A 27,230-nucleotide genomic window follows, 5' to 3' on the forward strand; every position below is an offset into this window, starting at 1 on the left:
GAGGCATGAGGACTGCTGATGTGGCTAGGGCAATAAATTGCCATGTCCGCACTGTGAGACGCCTAAGACAGGGAGACAGGAAGGACAGCTGATCATCCTCGCAGTGGAAGACCACGTGTAACAACACCTGCGCAGGATCGGTACATCCGAATATCACACCTGCGTGACAGGTACAGGATGGCCACAACAACTGCTCGAGTCACACCAGGAACACACAATCCCTCCATCAGTGCTCAGACTGTCCGCAATAGGCAGTCCATGAGGAGGAGATGCACTGCAGTACTTCAAGCAGCTGGTGGCCACACCAGATACTGACTGGTACTTTTGATTTTGAGGCTCCCTTCATTCAGGGACACATTGTGAAACAGTTTTAGTTTATGTCTTATGGTGTTGACTCTTTTAGTGTTCATACAAATATTTACACATTAAGTTTACTGAAATTAAAAACAGTTGAAAGTCAGAGGACGTTTCTTTTTTTGCTGAGTATAGTTTAGGAATATCTTATCAGATTTTGTGACATTTGGTACATGGTGATGGTACACGTGAAAAACAAGGTGGTATTTCTGATGTAAAATGAGCTTAAAAATATCATGAGCATGGTAGCACAGCTGTTTCCAATAGTATATTCCTTTAATAAGGTATGAATCCTTTTCCACCAAAAGCATGTGTTCACAAAGTGTTTTCTTTTGAATGAAAAGTTTAAAAAAGTGCAACCTTGTAAACCTGAATTGCTGAGAGCTGAGCTTCCAGCTGTTTCAAAATCTGCACTTGCACTGGTTTCAGATTTGCCCTGTTAGCCCGCATCTGTTCCAACAGCTGGAAAAAGAAAAGAAACAAACGGGGAAAAAATATGAACAAACAGAAAAGCAGTCTGATATATTACATTGTAATTTGACCGTACTACTGTATAAAACTAACTGTTACAATAGCTCCATGATGCATATTTTGTCTGTGATATTTTGGCTGATGTGGTTTGTTGTTTTTTAAACTTAAGAACATACCATATGACTAATCAGAGGAACACTGTCAACTATAAACATGAGGAATTATCAATCTTGCCTCATATTTTTCTTTGTGTCAGTGAATCACCACTGCAGAAAATCCTAGAAGTGAGGATGCATGAGCCTGAATATTTTTGCTTTTATACATTTCTTTTTAAATTGTATTAAGTAAATGTATTCTATTAATAAGACCAGTGCACAATTTTAAACCAACGGTAAACAATTCATTTAAATCTTACCTGTAGTTAAATGTTTGATTTCTATTTTCATTTAAATGCCTTTAGAAAACAATTACAACTTTGTGTAAATAGACAATATATAGGTAGTGCAACCGTCCAACTATTTTGTTCTTGCTGTATATGTATGTATGTATATGTATGTTCTATGCAGTATATATATATACTGTATATATATATATATAGAGAGAGAGAGATATATATATATACACAGTATATCTCAACAGATGTTTGAGATATACTGTGTATATATATACATAACATCTGCGTTTGAGATAAGACAAATAAATGAGATAACCAGTCTGTATTTAATTTTCTGATATTTACATCTAGATATTTTTAAAACATGGCTCAGTACATGGCTCTTTTAATGGCTTACCACCAATTTCCAGTGGCATCAGAACACTGTCATTCACTAAATATTTGGTTTCCTATTTCTTGCTGGCAATAACTGCACAAGGTTGGTGGATTGTAAAAACAAACAAACTTGTATATTTTTTCTTTTCCTTTTATTTATAGACCTTAATATACACTGGCTCCTCGGAATGGCCATCTCATCATTTAATGCTTTATCATTATATGCTGTACCAATTTTGTTATATATATTTATCATGACTGCATAATTATGTAGAAAATCATTCTGTATTTCCTTATATAACTTAAACATTAATAAATAAATATAATTACAGGAAAATATATGCATGGCTGCAAAGCAAAAAAATATAGTACAAGACAGATTTTAGATGGAAACAAAAAAATCGAATGTATGCTCCTGGGATTTGCATAGAAATAGGAAGGATCGAGTGTAACAAAGCCGTTTTCTTATAAAACCGCACAAATCTGTGTCAAAAACTCCTGATTTTAAGAAATATTGATTATTTATTTTATACCTCTTTATAGCTCATTATAGAAGTTTCTTTTATGCAGAAATGTTTTCAAAAGCATATTTTGCTAATGCCATGTTTTTGTATGTGTCCAAGACTTTTGCACAGTCCCATAAGTAAGATAGTTGTTAAGTTTTACCGAGCTTGCTGGAAAGTATGCTTCGGTAACTTTGTCACACTCGCTTCTTTCTATTTTTATGTAAATCCCAGTACTGTATATACTGAAGAAATTTGAATTTAAGATCAGAGAGCTGTTCATGGGAGTAAAGCAAGTCATTTAATTATTCAGAAAATAACCAGAGCCAGGCATCAATTTGTTGTATGCCAAAAAAAAAAACTAAACAAAAACAACAACAGAAAAAGTTGTATTACGACAAACAGCACCAGATAGCAAGAGCTGCAAGAGATGGGAATAAAATCCTATAAAATTCCAACTAACACCGGGAAGGGGGGGAATAAAGCACAATCCACCGTTTGAAAAAGACTCTAAGCTTAAATATAAAGGCCATGCCACATGAATCAACCACTAATCAACAGTAATGACAGGTTGAATTTACAAAGAAATACAGACATAAGCCACAAATGCTTCACGGAAGGATGAAACCAGGATTAACCTCTACCAAGGTGAGGAAAGGGCCAAAATGTGGATAAAGGAGGATTTGCTCATCTACAATCTAGGAACTCATTGGTCAAGCATGGTGGAGGTAGTGTCATGGTTTGGGCTTGTCATGGAAGCATGGCTGCTGCTTGAATAATCTCATTAATCAGTACTGATGTACCTCTTGGTGCCTTTGGAAAAGGAAAAACAAAGTCTGCTCACTTGTAGTGTTTGTGGTGAAAAGTGACAATTCAGAGATTGGTGCTCAGCTGGGTTATTGCGCCACTCTGCACAATTCTACAAATAAAAAAAAATTGTAATATTTTATTTTATTTACCCTGGGGGAAAAAAAACTTGTATATCAATAACCCACATTTAATGTTCCACTGTTTTACTCGTGATATTGTCACACAGAACATAATCACTTACATAGTAAGAGTGTGATTTAAAAAAAAAATGAAGAGGTAAAACACTAAGAACACCCAGATAAATACCTTAACAAGACTGGATGTCCTCTTCCTCTTAGCAGGGTCTGACTGCTCATCATCTAGACCAAGAGGACTGACATGGGGGGGCAGTGACTGCCCAGAGTCGTGTGCCACCATTACAGGACGTCCTATACTCAGGTGGGGTTTACTAACCTGGAAAAAAGACATTGGAGACAATTTAATTCTAAATGAACTTTTTACATAGGCATACTGGCAAGTTGCCTAAATGAATAGTAAATTTAAATATCTTAAGCAAGCCACAAAAATGAAAGATTTGAGTCATACAGGTCAGTCAAGGACTGATTCTTCTTATGGTTTTAAAACACCCTTGTGGATGTGAATAATGATATGCTGATATGAATAAGATGCATAAAAATCACAAGAAGGTATATTAGTTCTAATCTACATCATTCTGCAAGGCAAATATAAATAGATATTATTTAGGCAAATATATTTAGATTGCATAAAATATAAAAATATATACTGTGTTTACAGTGGAGATCGAAAGTTTGGGCATCCCAAGTAATGTGTATTAATGTGCATAAAGATGGAAACATCCCCAAAAGTCACCAACTTTTTTTTTTTTGACATATTATAAGAATGTCTCATTTGCATTTTGATGGTTTTTGGGGATGTTTCCATCTCTCCTTGGCTTTTTTATGCACATTAATACACATTTTTATTTGCCCAAACTTTCGATCTCCACTGTATATATATATATATATATATATATATATATATAAAACTATAAAAAAATGGTTTTGACTACTTTGGTACAAATTAGAACTGAAACCGTTTTTCTGAATTGTGTTGGCTTTTCCCATTCACCAGCCAGTCCATATGCAGATTATCGAAGATTAATCTCCAGAAAGAAAAAACAGTGCTTGGAAAGGGTAAAAAAATTAATTCAACAAACTTCAAGCAAAAGGAAGAAAATAACTGCCGTTGCAATGTTATTCCAGGTGATGGCTACAGTGCCTTGCAAAAGTATTCATATCTCTTGAACTTTTCCAGATATTGTCACGTTACAACCGCAAACATAAATGTATTTTATTGGGATTTCATGTGATAGACCAACACAAAGTGGCATATAATTGTGAAGTGGAAGGAAACCTTTAAAAAAAAAAAAAAAAACCTGAGCTGCGGATCTCTGCAGCTCGTCCAGGGTTGCCACGGGCTTCTTGGCCGCTTCTATGATTAATGCTCTCCTTGCCCGGCTGTCAGTTTAGTGTTCCTTGTGCTGTTTGTTAACTAATGTTCTTTAACAAACCTCTGAGGGCTTCACAGAACAGCTGTATTTATACTGAGATAACTAGTTAGGTGACTTCTGAAGGTACCTGGTTCCACTGGATTTTAGTTAGGGATATCAGAGTAAAGGGAGCTGAATACAAATGCACGTCACACTTTTCATATCTGTATTCATTTTAAATTATTTAATTATAAAAAAAATTCGAAAACCATTTATTATTTTCCTTTCACTTCACAATTATTTAACACTTTGTGTTGGTCTGACACACAAAATGGCAAAAGAATAAAACATTGGGATAAAATATATTTTTAAAAAATTGCATTTGTGTTTGTAACATGACAAAATGTGTAAAAGTCCAAGGGGTATAAATACTTTTGCAAAGCATGTAGTATGATGGAAAGGTGGTTGCTAGGTAGAGATGATGGGGGGGACTAATTCAGTTATGAATCATGATTCTTTTGTGAGCCTATCCATGGAGCACACTGACTACAAAATCTATTTTTAAATAATATTAGAGTTAATATTTCTAAATTTATTAAATTTATAATAGAGATGCACCATTCAAACAGCCAGTGACCGAAATTGGCTGTTTTTCAAATTGATCAACCATGACCGATCAGCCTAGCACAAGCATTGTAATAGAAACGCATTCTTATGACGTTACATTATCAAAAGATCACGCACATTAAAAGCCTCCAATCGCCCTTTTCCCTACAGACTGTACTTGACCTCTTGCTGAGAATATGGACCCAAATCACAGACCACTCTGTGGTTGCACAAAATCATTTCACTGCATATTGTACTCTGTATGATTGTGTATGTGACAAATAAAATTTGAATTTAAATTTGATTTGACATAAGGATGGCTAATAGTGGTCATGTTTCGAAGAAACCCAGTCATCAAACGAGATTTCTTCATCGATTATTACCAAAATGCTGTAAACCAAATTCTGAAAAGAAGCGTTACCCTCCCATGGATGACCAAAGCAAAGCACATGGCCTCAGTAACTAGTCCTAAACAAGACTTTCAAGTTTTTTGCAAACGCATACACCGATCAGCCACCAACATTTAATCCACCTGCCTAATATTGTGTAGTTCCCCTGTTCCCCAAAACAGCTCAGAGGTCTTGAGGTTGGGCAAGACCTCTGAAGATGTGCTGTGGTATCTAGTACCAACATGTCAGCAGAAACATCTTTAAGTCCTGTAAGTTTGCAAGGTGGGGGCTTACTGGATCTGGACTTGTTTGTCAGGGACATCCCACAGATTCTCAACTCAATCGAGATTTTTGGTATTTGTCTGAGTCAACACCTTTACCTCTATCATGTTCCTCAAACCGTTCCTGAACATTGTTTGCAGTGTGTAAGGGTGCATTATCCTGCTGAAAGAGGACACTGCTTCTTAGAGAACACTGCTGCCACAAAGAGGTTGGCTTGGTCTACAACAATGTTTAAGTGGGTGATACAAAATTAAAGTAACATCCAAGTGAAGGCCAGGACCCATTATTTCCAGGTAAAAATGTCTCCTTTCCATAGTGAATCTTGGTGCCACCTCTTTCCCAGGTAAGCCATGTATGCGTGCACGCACATACAGAAGTTTTATCAAGTTAGGCCACTTTCTTCCATTGCTCCCTGGCCCATTTCTAATGCTTATTCATTCATTGTAGAAGCTTTCATTGTAGAAGCTTTGGGCTCTATGATCGTTATCCATCTGTAAAGCGCCATACAGTGGTTGTTCTAATAGGATCGGACCACAGACAGACTAGCCTTCACTCCCAATTCCCATCAGTGAGCCTTGGATGCCCATGCTTCTGTTGCTGGTCCACTTCAACACATCAAATTTAGGGACAAAATTTTCACTTGCTGTCTAATATATCTAGATGCTATTGCAATTAGATAATCCATGTTATTCATAGCACCTCTCAGTGGTCATAATGTTATGGCTGATCATTGTTTGTGTGTGACTGAAATTGCTTCATTCTTATTTGTATGATCATGGATTACAGATCATGAAAATAAAAAATGCAGTATCTCAAAATATTACACCATTTTATTTTGAAACTGAAAAAAAGGTCTACTCATACAGTATAAATACACAATTTAATACTAGTTTTTACAATTTAATACAAACGTTACAAGTTTGTGATGTTTCCCCGAGGTTGTTCATGGACAGACTCCACAAAGAAGCAATCACTGAAAGGGTCTTCTCAGGAATGATCCCTAATGTGAAAATTCCCTAAAGCTGCACCAGTGAGGCCCAAATACATAAACCTTGCTGCTCCTTGCTTTGCTCTGGTTTCATGAAAAGAGTAAAGTAAAAGTCATGGTTGAGACGTTTATACCATGTGTCAGATGTGAGAGAGGTTTGTGTGTGTGTTGGGGGGGAGCATGTGCATCTATCTCTTCTCACCTGCTGAGCTGTGATCTGGACGCCCTGTCTTGAGGTAAGCTCTGCGGGGATTGGAAGGCTCCATGCTTCCTCAATACTAGGAAGCATTTTACTTTTACTCTGTAGACTAGTGTGATGAAGGTTACACAACTGAGCCTAGGATGAAAATGTGTGAAAAACATATTTAAATAGCAAGCTATTTTTGGACGACGGAACAATTTACATAAGTGCTCTTAATTTGAAAGGTGCATCTAGATAGGTCACAATATAGCGTAGCGGTCACAAAGCATGGAGGCTTCAGATTTATGATGCAATTCATGTCCTATTACCATTAATCATGAAAACTCCTTTATATGCAGAGAGAATGAGGAGGATAAAATGTGCATAAAAAAAAAAGCCAAATAAGGAAATGTTCAGGATCAGAAAACAAATTCATCAGTACTTAAGTAGCAACTACAAAAAACATAAAAACAAACACACACTAAACACTTACTGCCAGCCAATGACAGTACATTTATCTAGGTGTAGACCCAGACTCACACACACACACAGGCTTAGGAAGGACTGAACTTGTACAGTTCCCAGTACTGTTATGCTGTCAAAGTTACCTGCAGATATTTGATGCGGGCAGTGACTGCTGCACTGTTACTGCAGCCTTTGCTGCGTGTGGCATTTACATAGCACTTGATGGCATCTTGGGGCTGATAGCAGGACTCATAAAGTGTGCCCAGGTCCATCCAAGCTGCAGCATGACTATGGTCCAACTGCACAGCACAGATGTATGCCTGAAGAGCATCCATGGGCTGATTCTGCTGCTGATACAGTACCCTAAGTAAATGAGGACAATATAGCGAGCAAAGTGAGCAAAAACAAACTAAGTCTAAAAAAAGAAAAAAAAAATCCCAAATTAAATAAAAGCAAACAGAGCATTCCAGATCCATACCCTATAGAGCACCAAGTGTCTGCACTGGTCTCAGATTTGTCTATGGACTGCCGGTAAGAAATGAATGCATCTTGCACTTTCCCAATGCTTGAGTAGCACCTAAAAAGACGTAATAAATAGAATGCAATTGAAAAAGTTCATACAGTCTAGCATGTCATATAAAATTTGTTAAGTAGCTGCATGTTATTTGTTATATATCATTAGGACAAGTACCTCCTAGATTCACTATAGAAGTAGCGTTTTACTAACCATTATGTCAGACCAGGTAAGCTAATCATGATCAGTTTTTTAAGGTCTCTTAAACCAACTGTGTCGGGACGGTGGTGTAGTAGTTAGCACTGTCGCCTTACACCTTCAGGGTTCGATTTCCGGCCAGGCTTAATTCGTGTCTATGTGTGCATGGAGTTTGCATGTTTAGCCTAATTGGCCTATAAATTAGCCTAAATGCTGTTCCGTAGTGTGAGTGTGTGTGCCCTGTGATGGATTGGCAGCCTGTCCAGGGTGCCTCCTGCGACCCTAAATACATAAAGCAGTATAGACGTATATACAGTATATAGTGAATAAACTAACTGTTAAGACATTTTATCAGGGCCTATGCAGAAAATCTCAGAATTTGACTGCTGCATTTCGTTGCTAAGTACATGTTGCACCTACCCACACAAGTCATCAATTCTAATAGAATGCTCCCCAAGAAAACAGAGAGAATTTTTTTATCTAAAAACATCAACCCTATCAACATTTTGTATAAATATATATTTTATAAATTATATATAAATTAACCAAATTATACAGAAATGTGACAATTTAGAAAATGTTGCTTCTAACCTTCCTAGAAAATACCAGGACTGGCCAGAGTTGGGGTCAGCTTCGAGAGATTTCTGCAGACATTGTATAGCATAACTGTCTTTATTGGCTCGGTCTCCCAGCTGCTCCACTGTATGATGCATCCAGCCTAGGATGAGAATTACATAGCAAAAGTGTCAGTAAAATTTATTACAAGTACAAGCAGCCTAAATTACTATAAAAAATTATTACCTGGATTTATAAACATATGATTAAAAACTAATAAAACATTGTCGTTATTTTCGTTAAAATTTAGGCCTTGTTAACACGGGCGTTAAAATCGAGCGTTAGACAAAGCCAAACGAACGCCAGTGTAGAAGTCAACCAAGCGCCAATACAAAACCCAACATAAACGTCTAGGACGTTCAGAGCGCGTTTATTTATCCAAAAATCTAACGTACGTGTGAACAAGGCCTTAATTTTTGTCACAATCCGCTGCAATACGGTGTGCATTCATTACAGCACATACAGTATCTCCCTGGTCACAGCATGATGGGATGCTAAAAGCTTGGTCATCTAAAACTCTTCGTCATCAGAGCAGGATTACTCAGCCGTAAGAGAAGAGCCGATACTTGGGCCCATTTTCTTTATATTGAACCGGAGAAATAAGCAGATGTGTAGTAATATCGGAAAGGAAACAGTGTGGGCACATAATTGCTAGGAAAAATACGGCAATATCCACAATATCACTAAACCAAGAGCTAAAAACATTAAGCTAATAGGCTAACAAATGTTTGTGACCCAAAGGAGCTTCGACAGCCCAAGTGTGTAAATTGATTTACAAAAAATAGGACACTGTATTGTCCATATTGCTCCTATGTTTTGTAGTTAAAAAAACATGGACATGCAGCAGTTTTTCTGATGGTTAAAAATAAATATAATTAGCTGAAAATATCAGATGAAAAGATGAATTTTAAATGTTAAGATAATTATTTTGTGAAAAAAACATTGAAAATGTTTTTGGCTAAACTAGATTGACTGTAGGGTTAATTAATAATAATCTTATTGCTTAAATTTTGCGTTTGCATAGACTGAAACCAGACTAAAATACTGAGAGTTCCTCCAACTAAAACTAGACTAAAATGTCCAGATTTTTAGTTGACTAAAACTTGACTAAACAAAAATAGCATAGGATTGACAAAATATGATAAAAATTAACCGGGACATCTATTCTGGGACCAAGACTAAAAATAAAATTAAAAATAGCTGCCCAAGTTAGCACTAATTTCCATAAAGCAGCTTTGCAACAATGGCCATTGTGAAAACTTCTATATAAACAAAACTTAATTAAATTGAATTATGAATTCTTTTTTCATAATTACAAAGAAATTCACATTGGACATCTGAAGAAGGTAGTCCACAGAACACAGAAACAATTAGTAGGCAAAGTGTTAAATGTACAACACTGAGTGAGCATAGATTGCTACAACTGATTTGACCATTGAGCACAGGAAGAACCTCATATGATGATTAACGTAATAAGCTCCTTGGTCATGAAAAAAACTCTGGCTGAGACAAGTACAATTTCAAATACATATATTTTTGTACTTACTTTCAATATACTAACCTCAACATTTAAGCCTGGGGTTAGCAGAGATACATAACAGTAGATAGATAACATTGAGAAAATATTGAAATTAAATAGGATTCATGTCTGTCCATAATGCTGCTTGCCCATTCCAGTTGAAAATATGTATTGTAGTGCGTAAGAAGCAGGAATAATGTAAAAAGAGCATCACAAACATATAAAGCAGTACCGATTAAAAATAGATGGGGCATTCGAGTTAAACTGGGACTTGTACGCTAATGGACCATGACATGAACCACTTGAAAACTTTACATCAAACCAGGCCTACAACTGCCTTCTTGACTCCCTCATCCATAAAGACTAGGACGACAAAGCTTATATTAGGCATTAACCTGCCCACAAAAATTTCTGTATAATTGCAGAGTATAATAAATGATTAGATACCAATTATTAATAATAAAATAAACTACACCAATATATATTTTCTTCCATCCTCCCTACCTTGAATATATGAATGTTTGTATAAAATTAAAAACAAGAAATTTAGATGCAGGCACTTGATGGATCTTAAAGTAGTCTAAAGTAGTGTCTCAGACGTCTCATTGAAATTTGCAAACATGAATATGCATGGATCCAGACAGCAACATAACAATCTCTACAGGGATTATTATGACAAAATATAAATAACATGCACCAAATATATATTTAATCTCCAAATATATATTTAAGACTCCAAGTGTCTGGTGGAGTGTTGGGTACAATCTTTGGCATTTGGGCCACTGAATTAGAAAAGTTTTGTTTGTGATCTAGATTGTGAAAACAATAACTTGTATACAAAACTCTTACACACCCTCACTCCTTCGACATTAACAAATCTAATACTCACCTATGTTGGATAATAGACCTCTTATTTTCTCAACGTCAGTCAAATCCTAAAAATAATCTCTGTATATCAGAGCTGATTATAAATCAAAGCTGTTTTGGCCAAAAGTTTATTTTGAAAGATTATTGTGAGATCATTATTATGAGAAAGGAAAAACCAACATACAGTTAAACCTTGGATTGCGAGCATAATTCAGAAGCATGTTTGTATACAAAAACACTAGTATATCAAAATGAATTTCCCCAATAACAAATAATGGAAACTCCGACAATTGGTTCCACAACCAAAAAATATTCACATAAGAATAAGTAAACAGTACACGTGTACACAGACTATAAAATGAATACAGGCACACTATGAAGGAAACAATTACCCACAATATAAATTTTTTGCTCATCTTGCAAACACTTGCAGACCAAGGTACTCGCAATCCAAGGTTCCACTGTACTGCTATAGTTGTAATTGTCCATTTTATTGTTGGGATTGTTCAACTAGAACATATTTATTAAAATGAGTACGCACTCTTTTCTTCTCTCCACTAGCCTCACCCTGTGTTGATAAGTCAAGTTTTGTTTGTTAAGGTCAGAGGTTGTTCAGGGATTGTCAGTAAACACAGTAACCATTTATGAGTGACATCAACAGAAAAATGAAATTAAATCCTCTTTCATACATTAAATAAATTATATAGAGGAATAAAGTTTTTACTCTTAACTGTGTTTTATTATTCTGCATAACCAATACTTCCGCTTTTATTTGAATATTAGTCATATAACAATTTTGTATACGCGTGATTTTAGGTAGTATTAATGGTGCTAATCATGAGGTGGACTTACCAAGCTGTTGTAAAGTAGCTGCTTTCACCTGGGTAGGGAGATTTTCTGTCTGCAACAGACTTTCATAAGCCTCTTTTGCTGCACGATATCTTTTCTGAATGCATAAAAAAAGAGATATAATGAAAAGTGTGTGTAGGGTGTCTGAACTGTTATACATATTTGACTGGTCCAATTAAGCTCTTACCAAAAAAGTAATTTCAAATGTAAATTACATTTCAATGTTTCAGACAGGAAAATTGCTGAAGCTTAAATTGAAATTGAAAAAAGAAAAAAAAAAACTGTATCTCACCCTACCTTTGACATTTAAGTAGTTCGGCCAGAAAGCGATCAGAACCTCTCTCTTCAGTAAGAACTACTTGAACCAGTCAAATGTGTTCAATAATAGTAAAACTACACATAGTTAAATACTTTTTATATTTAGCATATGATCTACATGTTCACCCTTACAGTCTACCCATTTTCTCATCTGCAGCTTCTCATCATCATGTTTTCATACAAATGTATACATCGATCAGTCATACCCTGTTAGTTTTAAAACTGATGTGTTGCAAGCAAGTTTCAACTTGCGATAGCTGGATGACAGAATCAGAACATTTCCAAAAAGGCAAGGCTTGTGGGAGGTTCAATCGTTAGTACGTCCCAAAATGGTCCAAGGAAGAACAACCGGTGACCTGGCACCCAAGGCTTGCTTGCTTTCTTTTACATAATATGTATGGTCAGGAACGTGGTTTGAGGAGCATGACAACATTTTATAGTGTTGACTTTGTCTCCAAATTTCTTATAACTTACAGAACTTAAAGAATCTGCTCCTAAAACCTTGGTGCAAGATAACACAGCACACCTTTCCCTCGATGGATCGGAGCTGTTTTGGCAGTACATTAGGGAACTAAACAATATTAGGCAGGCGATTTAAATTTTATGGCTGATCAGTGAATATAAAATTACAGAGACATAGATTGACATGTTTGGGTTGGAGAAGGTCCAGTGGTCCTTCAACATCAAAAGCCTTTTTGACTAAATGGGCACAAATTCCAAATGCACACCGAAATCTTGTGGAGAAACCACAACTCCATATTAAAGCCGCTAATGCTGGAAAGGAACAAAGGCTCATATAGGTGTGACGGTAAAATATCCACATTATTTGGGGCATATTTTTGTGTGTGTGTGTGTGTGTGTGTGTTTGTTTTGTATGCACACATCTATCTATCCATCTATCCATCTATCTATCTAACTCTTATCACAAAATTTTGATATAAAAAAGTTTCATTTTTTTTTATAATTTAATTTAAAAGGTGAAACTCATTCTACATTCACTACATTTAAAGAGAAATATTTTAAGGCTTATTTGTTTTGGGAAGATCCAGTATATCCTTATATTACAATATTTAATTTTTGAGTTTGAGCAAATTACTACTCATACAATAGTATTATTAAGCAACTGAGCAAAAATCAACAGATTTTTTAACCACACCACAAATTTAACGTTAAAAAACAATAGTTTTAACATATTTCCATATTAATTTTTCCAACAACTGTTTACAGTTAAATTATTATATTTATAATTGACTATATATAGTGGGTATATTCCAGTGGGTCAGATGTTTACATACATACTAGGCTGTTAAACTACTAAACTACTAGAAAATTCCAGAAAATTATGTCACAGCCTTAAAAACTTTTTACTGGCTAATTGACATAATTTAAGTCAATTGAAGGTGTATATGTAGATATGTTTTATGCCTTGCATTCAAAACCCTGAGAAAATCAAAGATCAATTAAGACACATTGTTCATTCCCATTTTTTTTTCAAGCAAATAAATATATTTTAAGCAAATAAATAATAAATATGATCTCTGAAACTGTATGTATGCACACATTTGTACATCTTTGTTTGCCACATCTAGGCTAAAACACATCATAGCCAAGCCACTACCTCTACAGCGCTTGAGCAATGGTCTTATATGTTTTAAATCATAAGCATATATTTCTCTCTCTTCTCCTTTTCTACTATTTTGACAGCACTTACTATTGGATCCAGAGCTTTTGTGGAGCTCTCATCTCTCTTTGCAACTTGTAATGTCTGGTTGTTGGTACAGTAGTGAATTCTGTCTTTTTTTATAACATTTTAAAATGTTGTATTGGTTATGCTCAATGCTTGTGCAATGGCTTTGATCAATTACTCCATATTGATAATAAAATGTCAAGAATGTCTTGAATACAGGGCTTCCTTGTCCTCCTGTTGGTTTATCCTTTTTAACAACAAATGCAGTCTTCACAGGGAAAATCCAGGGCTAAGACCAAGTATAGAGTACACATTCAGAGCTAATTCTTATTTAAGCAAATCACTCTAAAAGGACAGACCTGGGTAAAAAGAAACCCCTGTTCATCACATGTTCTAATAATTTTAATCACATAAGAAACAGGTAGGTTCAGACGAAAAAAAATGTGTCATGTTCTTGGTTTTGTGCATCTACTACCCCTTTTCCACTGCTCTGGTTCCCGTGCCGGTTCCCAATTTTGAAACTAGTGCCGCGCTTTTCCACAGAAAAAAATCTATGCCAGGGCCCTAAAATAAGCACCGAACCGGCCCCTAAACTCTGCTGGTCTAGTCGCAAGAACCCGTGACGTCACGAGTGGTGGGCACAATTATGGGGAGCTTAAAAAAAAATGGCGAAGACCCAAAGTCCGTTAATGTGGAGCGCGGACGAAACCATAGCGCTTTTGGACAACCGCCCAGATTCAGCAGAAATTGCTAAAAAGTGCTTTAAGAAAAAAAAAAGTGTATGAGGAAATAAGAGAAGAACTAATAGTCGCAGGCTTCACACGAACAACCGACCAAATAGTAAATAAGCTAGTTGTCTATGTCGATCTCTTTCAGCGGTTATAACACTTCGAATAAGCTGCCTTTGGATACTGAAATACATTTTCATAGTTTAGAGAATAACCAGTAAACTGACTTCAGAAACTTTTCTGTTTAGTGGGCGTGGCCTGTGACGTATTATCATGCAGCTCCCGCTGAGCTCCTGTCTAGTGTAAATGCGGGCCAGTACCTGGCACCAGCACCAGTGTAGTGGAAATGAGGTATACATGTAAATACAGTGGAACCTTGAATTATGAGCATAATTTGTTCCGAAAGCGGGCTCGTATTCCAAATCACTTGTAAACCAAATTAAATTGTCCCATGAAGAAACAATGGAAACTCAAATTAATGTTCAACAGCCCAAAAAAAATTTATATAAAAAAATAATTAACACAAAAGATAAAGTAAAAAAAAAACAAATAACAAATTAACCTACAATTTAAATTTTAAAAAAAGTATAAATAAATCCAGAAAGATTAGTATTTCCGTTTATGCAAACAGACGCAGTGTGTGTGTGAAGCCCCTCCCGTCCCGAGAGAGTGTGTGTGAACCGGCACACTTTGCACAGTGTCAAATTATGTGCGGCCGCACACATAAGAGAGGCTGAGGGAAAAAATGGATTTTTAACCCTCTAATGAGACCTTATTACAAAGTAAACCTTTCTTATTTGAATTTCCCATAAACACACATTAACGGAGAAAGACTGTTTTGACAGAAAGATTAGCAAGGAACATTGCTAATGACACTCGTGTAAGCGCATACTAAGGGAATCACTGCTGTAAAGTAAAACAAACAAACAAACCTGCACTATACCTTTAAAAAGAATCGTGACAGAGCAGTGTTTCTGCAGAGAGTGTATGTGTTTGTGAAGCAGAGAGGGGGGTTGCTTCACACACACACACACACACACACACACACACACACACACATACACACACACACACACTAAAGCAGAGAGAGTGTGCGACCCGGCACGGTGCCAAATTATGTGCACGCACACACATAACAGAAAGGGGAAAATAGTTTTTTTTTTAACCTTCTAATGTGTTATAAGAAATAGCACCCGCACGCTATACACACGCGCTTACAAACACAAAATAAATTATGTTTTACACACACACACGTGGTCACAGTGTTGTAGTAAACAGTACGCACGTACACAGATGTTGATTATACCAGTGAGAGACGCGCAATAAGACCGAGCAGGGAAGACGATTACCTGCAATTCCGCAGCGCAAAACAGTGGAAACCCATTGGCTCAGTTGTGATCATGTGATGCTCAGCGTCAAAACAAGAAACGCATGCGTGATACATAATACTCGGTACTCGTAAACCAAGACTTGCGCATCTTGCGGAACACTCGTAAACCGCGTTACTCGTAATCCAAGGTTTCGCTGTATGTAAAATAGCTAAAAATCTCATTTATAGTCTCATGTCTATCGTTCTGACCTCAAGTCAAAATTTAAATAAATAAATAAAACTCTCATGCCTTTCAAAATATATAACAGGGTCACATGAAAATAATTTTGGCTTTAACAGCAGCACTGGAAAAATAGAGGGATTTCCCCTGTCTGGTAATAATCTTTAATAAACTGAAGAGATGAAGACTGCGTGGACGGACACATATTGCTAGTTTATAATACACAAAAACATAGATTTAGGCAGAGGCATGCAAAAAAAAAAGTTAAAAGAAATTAAATATAAAGGACTTACCTGTATTTCATACAAATGAGCGATGTGAAACTGAACTGTCAAGGGAAAAAGAAAATAGACATTTTAATGTCCTCTTATCAAAGTAACGACCTTATTAGGAAAAAATAACTGATCAAAGTGAAAATCTGTCTGCTTCTTTTACAAACACAAAATTATGCCCACAGCTAACCTGTCTTTCAACACAATACAATGTTTACTCAGAATGAGAGGTGAACTTGGATGTCTTTTGCTGTGAACTCTGCCATGACCAATGTCAGGCAATAGGAAGTATTCCTGCTGTCAGCTGTCCAAGAAGATTTATAATCACAAATCCACAACCATAATTCACACATATCTCTTTACTGCAGAATCAAATATTTTACATTTACATGAGTTGACACTTTCATCCAAAGTGACTTACAACTAAGACAGGCTTCAACTGGGCAGTTGAGTGTTAAAGGCCTTGGCTCAGAAGCAAAACGTTCAGATAGCGTTCAGATATAAACTCACAACCACCCAGTCAGTCTTTGTGTTTGCTCACACACTGAGAGGTTCACTTTGGTGCTCCACGCACACTGCACGAGTGGTCAACACGGCAAGTGGTTCACAGAGTCACAAATTAATAAGCAATTACTGTTTAGTTCAGTAGCTGGTATAGGACTGATCCTGTACACCTGTAAAGAAATAAACTGATTGTGGTACCTACTTTCAGCCTTGGACAATGTGCAGTGGTTTGAGTCGATCAAAGCCAGCTGAAAATGCTAAAGACAGAAGGAGAGAGGTAAAGAGAGTTAAACAAGCTTAAATTATAACATATACTCACCATCAAGTTATAAACATATCATATGACAGCAGTCCAAGGCCAAAAAACATATAGCTACATGGTCACATCAGAATCATGTTTTTGGCTGACAAGAGGAACCTGATATTGTCTTCTGCTGTTGTGGTCCATCTACCTGAAGCTCTGATTACATTATGTCTGCTCTGAGATGGTCACCACAGTTGTAAATAATGTTCAAATAAATCTGGTCATTTAACCGTAATCTGACTTAGAAATAAGGCGTTTTAGCCTGTAGAGCCTCTGCAGACAGCATGTTATTTTTATCATTATTTGTAAACTTTTGAAAGAATACATTCTTGTTCCATTAACAGAAGACCATTTACAGTAATTCAGTTTAAGGTCGTACACTGTCTTCTTTACTCTATGTCTAAACTGTACAAGATTAGTTTTAGCTCAATGTGACAGGTGTACATTTCAGCGGGTACTTTGATACACACATTATGGCACTGTCATACACTTACAGGATATTGGTCAGACATTTTTTTATTGGTTTTCCAAAGCATATGGCAAAGATATTAGTCTTCATGCTGAACTGGCAATCTTTGGTTGTTCAGAATTAACGCTGCATCTACTTAAGGCCTTACAGAAATCTTTGATGCTCGGTATGTACACCGCCAAAAGGCTAATTTTAACAGACTGGAAATCTCACTATCCGCCAGCTTTTCAAAGGTGGATTTTGGAAATTGTGTCTATTATCCGGATGAAATAATTAAGGTATACATGATTCAAATACATTTTTAGATATTTGGGGACCTTCTCTTGCTTATCTGGATAATGATAAAGACAGGACTACTCGTCATATTTAACAATTTATAACCTACTGATGCATGTTGTACCCCCCTGGCAGGTTAGTTATTTAATTTTTAAGTTTTATTTATTTATTTTTTAATTTTTAGGTGTATGTGTTAGGTGTATGTATCACTTAATAATGTAATCATTTAATTGTTCGTTTTGATGTGTTTTTTTTGTTGAGGTTTTTTAGGTACTAAGTTAAAAATAATTTACAAAAAATATAAAGTAAAAATAAAACAAAGTAACCTGCACTTTACCTTTAAAAAGAATCATGAAAAAATAAATATTGCATCATAAGAAAATAATAAACAGAAATTTTTACTAATACAAAACCATGAAATCTAATTTGGATTTTTGTTGCCCATGATACATTTTGAACACAGGTAAGGTGAAATTATTGTCAAGCTCAGCAGAACTTACGTCTTAAAGGGTGCTGGTAAATTCGGAATGTACAGTATATCTGAGACCTAAACAATATTACTAAGGTGTGTTTGAAGCAGATTTATAGTCCCACCTTGTGGTGTAAAATGACATTGCATATATTTTACAGACATAATAGCAAATAACAGGTCAAATGTACAGAACATTCATAAACAACAAACTTCTCACTTGCTGCCTTATATATCCCACCCACATCTAGGTGCCTTTGTAACAAGATAATCAGTGATATTCACGTCACCTCTCAGTGGTCATAATGTTATGGCTGATCGATATATGTCAAAAAAAACCACAAGATTAATAGTTTTTACCTTTAAGCTTGACTCGTAGTCTGTGTTCACCTTAAACATTAGTCCAAGGCGCAGGTGAATCTCCTTGGCTCGAATGAAACTGGGATCAATGTACAGCACCTCCTGAAATACTTTAATCCCCCTGCAAAGACAAACTACATTTCTCTTACCAGTATAAGGAGCAAGAAAACTATTTAAGCAGTTAGATAAACACAACAAATCTGTAAACACAAAAAACGCAAGAGAACAACCACACACAGACACACAACATAAACCCTAGCACAAGTTGGTTGATTGGACAGGTCCATGTCGATAGCATAAAAAAATTTAGGAGGTAAACTTGCTATTTACTGCAGTGATATTTTGATTTAAAAGCCACTAAGGGGAAAAAATTCAGTTGTGTTTGGTCTAATTGCTGGTATGTGCAATAATTCTTAGCATGAATTAAAAGAATCTATTACAAATTGAACATACAACAAATCTAATTCATGACTATAAATGACTATGAAATTGCAACTTAAATTCAATTTAAAATGTACCTCTAAAAATGTTAACTGCAAACAAACATTACAGGTAAGGAGCAAATGGTTGTTTCCTTAAAAGGTTTTTTAAAGTCCTAAAAGAGACCCAAAAGCTACGTTAATGCTAAACTTCTTGCATTCCAATTCTTTACAGCTGACCTAATGAAGTACCATGACTAGCTAGTATGAAATAAAACTATTTCGTAAAGAAAATGTAGATCAACAATTCTTCAAAAGGATGTACTGAAGCATTAAATACTCAAACTCCTGAACTGATCTGAACCCCACTGAAAGTCTCTGGAAAAGAGAAAGTGGTTTGACTCTTATTTGCCAAAAATTTATGAAACTTTGGAAGGAAATAAAAGTTGTTTTGTTTTAACAAAAAATGCAGTTTGATGAGAATTTCTTAAACCATTGTGCTGCTGCCACCTCACTGGTTAACTAAATGACTGCATAAATTAGCAGGTGTAACTACTAAAGTTTACAGTGGGTGTATATTGAAAATAATTTTTAAATATCATTTAGCCCTAGAATACACTCCATGCTATCATGTAATAGCAATTGTTTTACCAATACTATCTATTTAAAATCTGTTAACCTGACCTGGTAGCTCATAACCATGCTGAGAGTTGATGAAATAACGTAAATAACTGTATATACAGGAGATCAATCACCCTAGGCGTAAGGATACATCATCATTGTAAATCAATACAATGTTATATTTTCACACAATTTCAAACTAATTTAACAGTATACACAAGAAAAAACGGTAACAACTGTAGTTTCATGCTCTTGGAATTTAATTAACTATTTATGAAATTATTCACTCACTCTTAATAGGTACTTACCACTGAAAAGCACTATAGTGAAAGTACACCATACCAAGGCCATATAAAAAGGCAGCATTCTAAAGAAAAATAAACATTGTTATGAGGTCAAGAAAAAAATAAGAGGTAAAAACCTCACATCACATTGTTTAAACAAATATTTAAGACCATATATAACCATCAGAGATTCTTATGGGTATTTTTTTTTAACAAGTAAAAAAAAGCATGAATGCATCTTGTGTGTCTCATGCTCATTGTCTGGGTGTCTCATTTCTGCGTCTTGAGTGTCTCATGCTCATTTTAGTGGAAAAAAGCATTGCACTAAATCACTAAACGTAAAAGCCACAGGAACTGTCTTACTATAAACTAAAAACCTCCATTTCCTCTCTCCTCATATAGCAAGATTTTGGTGTTAATGTTAAAGCATCCGGGTGTAACTTTTTCAAATATCAGCAAAACAAGCTCGCTTGTGTACAGCCTTTAAAACCATACTGGTCCTATAAAATATGAGTATGAAATTTAATCAGTGGTCACACCTTAACATCTGTGTTTACCTTCCAGTAGTCTGACTGTAAACTGTAGTACCTCTGGTAAGCCGATAATGCTGCAACAGAAAAAGAATTAAGTTTTTTGCAACAAATACATCTCTCTCTATAACAGTGAGATAAACAAATATAATTAAGAGAAATTATTGTCCCTAGAATATGTGTCCCTGCACATTCATGAACATGGGCAAGTAAATAGAAAAGTTATGTAATGTAATAGCAATATGATAAAATTAAAGGAACAAAGAGAAAGTAGTCACTACCACAGATGAAAAAAACAAAGTATGAAATACTTAGAGTAAATCTCAGAGAAAACACAATCAATTGGCACAAACAAACTGGGCAAGTACTACTCCTGGCAAAAAATGGGTGAAAATGTTCATTTTAAAGAAAAAAGAAGAAAAAAAACACCCTCCACATAAAATAATAATTAAAAAAATCACCCAGTCATTTATAATATTGAGCTGCATGGCAATCAAGACATTTTCATGGATAATGTAGAGCAGCTAAATAAAATGGACAGAAAACAGCTCAAGTCTCAATCCATTAAAACTTCATGTGGGATATTGTAAAAATGGTCCATGACAAAGCTCAATTCTTTAAAGCGTATCTGTCAACCTTTACTTAGGACAGTTGGGCCCAACTTAAGCTACAGTAGAATATTTAGTTTTTCATTGGTAAAGTCCACACATCAAAGAATTCAGGCAATTCAAATTTTCCCCACACTGAGCTTCTCCACATTGTTTCTTTACAATTGTTTTCTTTATTTGTGTTTCCAAAAGCCATAATGTTAATCTATGTTTTTGTAACATGAAAGCATGTGTGTAGCATTATTTTCGCCAGGTGACTGTATACTGCATCTTGAAAAATCAGAATTGCTGAAAAATACATTTTCTTTTGGAATTTTTAAACTCATATACAGTGCAATGTAAAAGTCTTAGACAGGTGTAAAAATGCTGTAAAGTAAGAATTCTTCCAAAAATGGAAGTTTTAAGTGTTTTTTTTTTTTTTTCTTTTGCAATTTTACATTTACAGTAGCTGCAGAGCTACACATGGTGCTCCTTATGTGCCAGATCTAGACCCCCTTTGCCCTCTGGACCTGTCTGACAGATCCTGGAGCCCCGCTTCTGATTGGAGACCTCGTCAAATGGAGACCATATGTGGTCCGGGGTGTGTGTGGTGACTGAGGATGGTTCCACTTGACCATAAAAATTGAAATCTTGCAGGCAGCTGTTCTCGAGACTAAAATGTCAACAAACAGTTTTGTATCTGAGCCTCCAATAATGAAACTGGACTCGATATTAACTTAGACACTTTTTGTTATATTAAACTTTCAGCCTCCTAACACACAGTATGACTGCTAATCAATCCCTACTATCAATTGTCACACATATGAGGATGGGTTCCTTGTTGAGTCTGTTTTTTTTCCGGGTTACTTTGTATTGCCATGTCGGGGAGATTTTTCTTGCCACCGTTGCCTTATTAAGAACAATCTGATAAAAGTGATTTATAGCTAATGTGTATTTTCCTTACAAATTTCATACTTATTACCCTAATTCCCTTATTGATTCTGTAAAGCTGCTTGTTAAAAGCGCTCTATAAATAAAATTTATTCTAATTTATTTCTCAATTAACAAATTTGTCCTACTGCCTCTTGAAGACTGACCTTAAGTTCTCAATGGTATTAAGGTCTGGGGAGTTTCCTGGCCATGGACCCAATATTTCAATTTTTTTTTCCCCCGAGCCACTTAGTTATCACTTTTAACTTATGGCAAGATGCTTATTTATGCTGAAAAGGCATTGTTTGTTCCCAAACTGTTCTTGGATAGTTGGGAGAAGTTGCATTATTCAAGACTGAAAAGCAACCCCACACATGAATGGTCTCAGGATGCTGTCCTGTTGGCATGACACAGGACTGATGGTAGTGCTCACCTTTTCTTCTCTGGACAAGTTTTTTTTCTCAATGACCCAAACATTTGAAAATGGAATGCAACAGGGAAAAAGACTTTATACCTGTCCTCAGCAGTCCAATCCCTGTACCTTTTGCAGAATATCAGAATCTTTCAGATTTTTCCTGGAGAGATGTGGCTTCTTTGTTGCCCTTCGTGAAATGTATAAAGGTAAGCAGTACCATTTTTTATATTTGAATAATTCATTTTGAGTTTGAGTAAATCTCTCGGTCTAGTTCAGTACACGCATAGAGAACACTTGACAGTTGTTTACAAGATAATTACTGACACCCACCATAAGGAAATAAGCCACAGAAGGTGCTGTATTAAAACATTTTAATAAAAAGTTGATTGGAGGGGGTAAGTTTGGTATAGAAAGTGCACAAGAAACAGAAATGGCGACAGCCTTAAGACAACTTTCAAACAAATCTGATTTAAGAACATAAGAGAGCTTCACAAGGCATGGCGTGAGACTGGAGCTAGTGCATCAAGAGCCACCATACACAGACATCTTTAGGAAATGAGCTACAACTGATGCATTCTTGGTATCAAGGAACTGCTGAACCAGAGACATCAGAAGTCCTACCTGGACCAAGGAGAAAAAAAAACTGGACAGCAGCTCAGAGGTCCAAAGTCCTCTTTTTCTGATTAAAGTAATTTTTGCAAGTTGCTTAAAAGCCATTGTCTAGTTTCCAGAATTTTGGGGTACTGTGTCATCTACTGGTGCTGGTCCACTGTGTTTCTAAAGTTGAAAGCCAACACAGCCATCTACAAGGTGATTTTAAAGCATGCCATGCTTCTGTCTGCGGATAAACATGGAGAAAAAAAATTCCTTTTCCAGCAGAACTTGGAACCTGCCCACAGTGCCAAAACTACTGGTTTGCTGACCATGATAATAATATACTTGATTGGCGAACTCTCCTGACCTTAACATCTCCTAGAATCTATGGGCTATTGTCAAGACCAAGAAAAGAAACACCGACCCAACAATACAGACAAGCTGAGGCTAATATTAAAGCAACCTAGTCTCCAATAATGCCTTAGCAGGGCCACAGGTAGGTTGCTGCCAAGCCATGGCACACTGATGGAGTAACTTGCATTAAAGGAGCCCAACCAATCATTAAGAGTATAAATTAACAATTTCTCAGACATTAAGTACAGTAAACCTTTTTTTTTTACTAATCTTAGGAAATATTCTAATATTTTGAGATACTAAAATATTATTTTTCATATAAAATAAAATGCAGATTTTTTATTTACTATAAGCTATAATAATCAAAATAATTATTTTGTAATTATTAAATAAATAATATTAAATAATTTAAAATAAAAAGGCTTGAAACATTCCACTTCACATATAATGAATGTAGAATATACGAGTTTCCATGTAGTTTAAATTAAATTACAACCAAAAATTTACTTCTTCCCCAATATTCTTATTTCTTAAGATGCACTGTATAAGAGGGAGTTACAAAGCAGAGAAACAAAACAGAGAAGTTGAAAGTCAGACAATAAGACAATACCAAACAAAGATAAAGACAATAGAGGAGAATGTAACAAGAAGCTCACCTTTTGGGTAATCCTCCAGTAGAAGATTAAAGTGACCCAGCTGGCAAAATAACTCTGGGTCAACTTTTCCTTCAGCTTTCAAGATCAGAGATTCATAGCAGCAAACAGCCTAGAAAGGAAAGAATGTGTAAATCATTAGAAACAAACATCTTATATAGGTTAATATGTACAAGAAGATGTTTAATTAGCCTAATCTGCAGGTCTTTGGACTGTGGGAGGAAACAGGAGTACCCGAAGGTAACCCACCAAGAATTGGGAGAAAATACAAACTCCATGCACACAGACCTGGAGCAGGAATCAAACCCAGACTCTCGAAATGCAAGGCGAAAATGATAACCACTAAGCCACCATTATGCCTACAAGATCAACTGAATAAAAAAATAAAAAAATAAAAAGCATTGTACAACTGACAGGTACAGTAGCAATCATTGCAATGTACAAAATACATCGTTAAAAGAATTGTTGGACAGGGAGATTTATTTGCAATGGGCTCCACAAGTTACATAAATATATCAGTTGCAAAAGTTGCCTGTTGTTACAGCTGGATTAGATGTGGGCAATATGGAAAAAAAAAATGCACTTCCTATTTTTAATATCATTAATGGCCCAAACATGTGGAAATCCTTTAGAACAGGGTCAGGATTGTATACAGTAGGGGATTTCGCAATAACTCTTAGTTAAGGTCCTGTAGGGTCTTGCATTGTCCTGCAACAACAGAATGCATTTGGTGATCAAACTAGCTTGTTTTTTTCATACTGATAAAAACGTTGTACTTTGCAATAGTGAAAGACTGGGATAACTGCTTTAGTTAGGGGGGTTACATAGAAAAATAAAGGTATTTTATGCTCATATCTGTTGTTACGCTACACAATCGAAAGTCCCACCACTTTTAAATACACTCAAAGAGGGGATCAGAGGATAACTGCTGAGGAGCTGACATCAGGTTGCTTTTATAGCAGCTTATAGTGCTTTTGACAATAGTCCACTACATTAATGGACTTTGTGATTAAATAAAGAATATAAATGATTTGTATATTTTGACTTTTAATGCAGATGGACGTAATTTATTAAACCCTCGCAAAAAAACACAATAACGACTTGACTAACGCCAAGATCATTTTTGAGATTTTGGATTGGAATGTAAAACATTCCCATAACCATGGTAAATTAGTCAGTAACCTTTTCGTTTTAAGTTAAGCCTTTGTCACATTATATACATATTTATTTGGCATAGTGAAATTATTTCTTTGCAGATCCCAGTGTAACTGTCATTAAACAGCACCCCTGGAGCAGATAGGGTTAAGGAGCTTGCTCAAGGGCCCAACCTGGTGGAGCTGGGAATCGAACCACCGATCTTCTGATCAGTAACTGAGTAACTCAGGACCTTAGCCCTATGAGCTACCACTGCACTCTACCTTTGAAACAGGCTCCTTTTAAATTCCCTTAAATGGCAAAGATAAACTTTATTTTAATGATTATAAGCTATAACTATAATAGTATTTTTTTTTTTTTTTTTAGACCAAGTAAACCAAGGTCACTGAATGGCCATAAGTGAGTTTACATCGGACCCATCACAACCATGTCTTTTTTCAAAGACAGTCACAAAGATGGAAGCAATTTAGGGTTTGCAGGGTTTTTTTTAATGGCAGTTTTCTTATACAAAAAGACTACAACATTCAAGTTAATTAACACAAGATCAGAACACAGAGTCAAAAATATACATAGCAAACTAATATTTGGTTGAATATCCCTTTTAGTAGCTATTAAAAAAGTCCACATATTTCTTAAATGGTTGTTAATCTTATATATATTAAATAGATAACTTCATATTTAGACACCACCATATAACACCATATATTGTAATTTCTGTAAATTTAAAGAATAAATAATTTAAATGAAATGAGCACAGAGAAAGGTCTTATTACATCTTAGAGAATCTTTTTTTGTGTGCGTTTTATTCTATATATTACAAATGAAGTTTTTACTCCTTATGTTTAGTCCCTTTGCACAATTTTATAAAATTCTAGATACAAACAAAATAAACATAGGCCAAAAGTCTAGAACTGTTCAAATTATAGCAGAAAACAAAAATGAGTATAGGCCCAACAGACACCAGTACAGCAGGTCCCCTACATTTGAAAGAGTTTCGTTCAGGGAGCTCATTCGTATCTCCAATTTAAGTCCCACAAACATTGTCTAGGTACTAGGAGACTAATACAACTCGCTATACAAAGTACAATGTTCTTTAGAACCACACTTCATTCCCCATTCAATTATTTAAATTTTTGTCTCCATCGTTATTACTTGGAGCTTCTTAGCAGTACCAGCTTTGCTGCTGCTGCTGCTTTTACATTTACATTTAGGCATTTGGCAGACGCTCTTATCCAGAGCGACTTACATTTTTATCTCATTACACATCTGAGCAGTTGAGGGTTAAGGGCCTTGCTCAAGGGCCCAACAGTGGCAACTTTGGTGGTTGTGGGGTTTGAACCTGGGATCTTCCGAACCGTAGTCCAATGCCTTAACCACTGAGCTACCCCTGGCCCACTTTACACTTGCTTCCAGGGGTCCTGGGATGGAAGCTGCATGCACGCAACAATGTACATTGGACATATCATCTAACTTCTGCAATTAAACAGATCATGGGGCCATTTTATTGCCCAAAATCCGCAGGAAAAAAAACAACCGTTTGCCTAACTGGAGTATGCTTACAGATATTTAAATTAATGTACAATGCCCCTGTCAAAAAAATAGACAAATAAATGATATGCATAAAAACACGTTAATATCTTCAAAAGTTTGTGACTCAAATGTTTGCATGTAGAGGACATACTCTATATAAAATATTAAATGGTAACTATAGCAGCAAAATAAGGCACACATGATAGATATCCATAAAATATGAATGCAGAAATACTTATTTGCTAGCTTGGCCACTATTGAGAAATGCACCTCATACTGCCTGCAATGTCCCAGTGTATTTTGTCTCTAGACCTAATCTGGAGATAGATACTGAGTTCCTTTTTAACGTGCT

At 35.7% G+C, this 27,230-nt stretch overlaps 1 protein-coding gene across 4 annotated transcripts in view; it reads right to left on the reverse strand.

Moving 5' to 3' along the window:
* LOC128527173 (histone demethylase UTY-like) overlaps positions 1-27,230 on the reverse strand; it is a 57,696-nt gene that overhangs the window by 23,661 nt on the left and 6,805 nt on the right. Inside the window, exons 3-16 of one of the 4 annotated variants that reach the window (XM_053499501.1) lie at positions 24,197-24,305; positions 20,688-20,737; positions 20,155-20,213; positions 18,807-18,927; positions 17,131-17,185; positions 16,446-16,480; positions 11,873-11,966; positions 8,611-8,737; positions 7,786-7,884; positions 7,451-7,670; positions 6,864-6,998; positions 3,214-3,360; positions 2,942-3,016; positions 715-816 (exon numbers count right to left, since the gene is read on the reverse strand). In XM_053499501.1, coding sequence (XP_053355476.1) covers positions 715-816; positions 2,942-3,016; positions 3,214-3,360; positions 6,864-6,998; positions 7,451-7,670; positions 7,786-7,884; positions 8,611-8,737; positions 11,873-11,966; positions 16,446-16,480; positions 17,131-17,185; positions 18,807-18,927; positions 20,155-20,213; positions 20,688-20,737; positions 24,197-24,305 — 1,428 coding nt within the window. Of the gene's footprint in view, positions 1-714; positions 817-2,941; positions 3,017-3,213; positions 3,361-6,863; positions 6,999-7,450; positions 7,671-7,785; positions 7,885-8,610; positions 8,738-11,872; positions 11,967-16,445; positions 16,481-17,130; positions 17,186-18,806; positions 18,941-20,154; positions 20,214-20,687; positions 20,738-24,196; positions 24,306-27,230 lie in introns of those variants that run through there. The other 3 variants (XM_053499505.1, XM_053499503.1, XM_053499502.1) reach the window with 3 other exon arrangements.

The sequence above is a fragment of the Clarias gariepinus genome, chromosome 6, assembly GCF_024256425.1.
Source record: "Clarias gariepinus isolate MV-2021 ecotype Netherlands chromosome 6, CGAR_prim_01v2, whole genome shotgun sequence".
NCBI classification, from domain to species: domain Eukaryota; kingdom Metazoa; phylum Chordata; class Actinopteri; order Siluriformes; family Clariidae; genus Clarias; species Clarias gariepinus.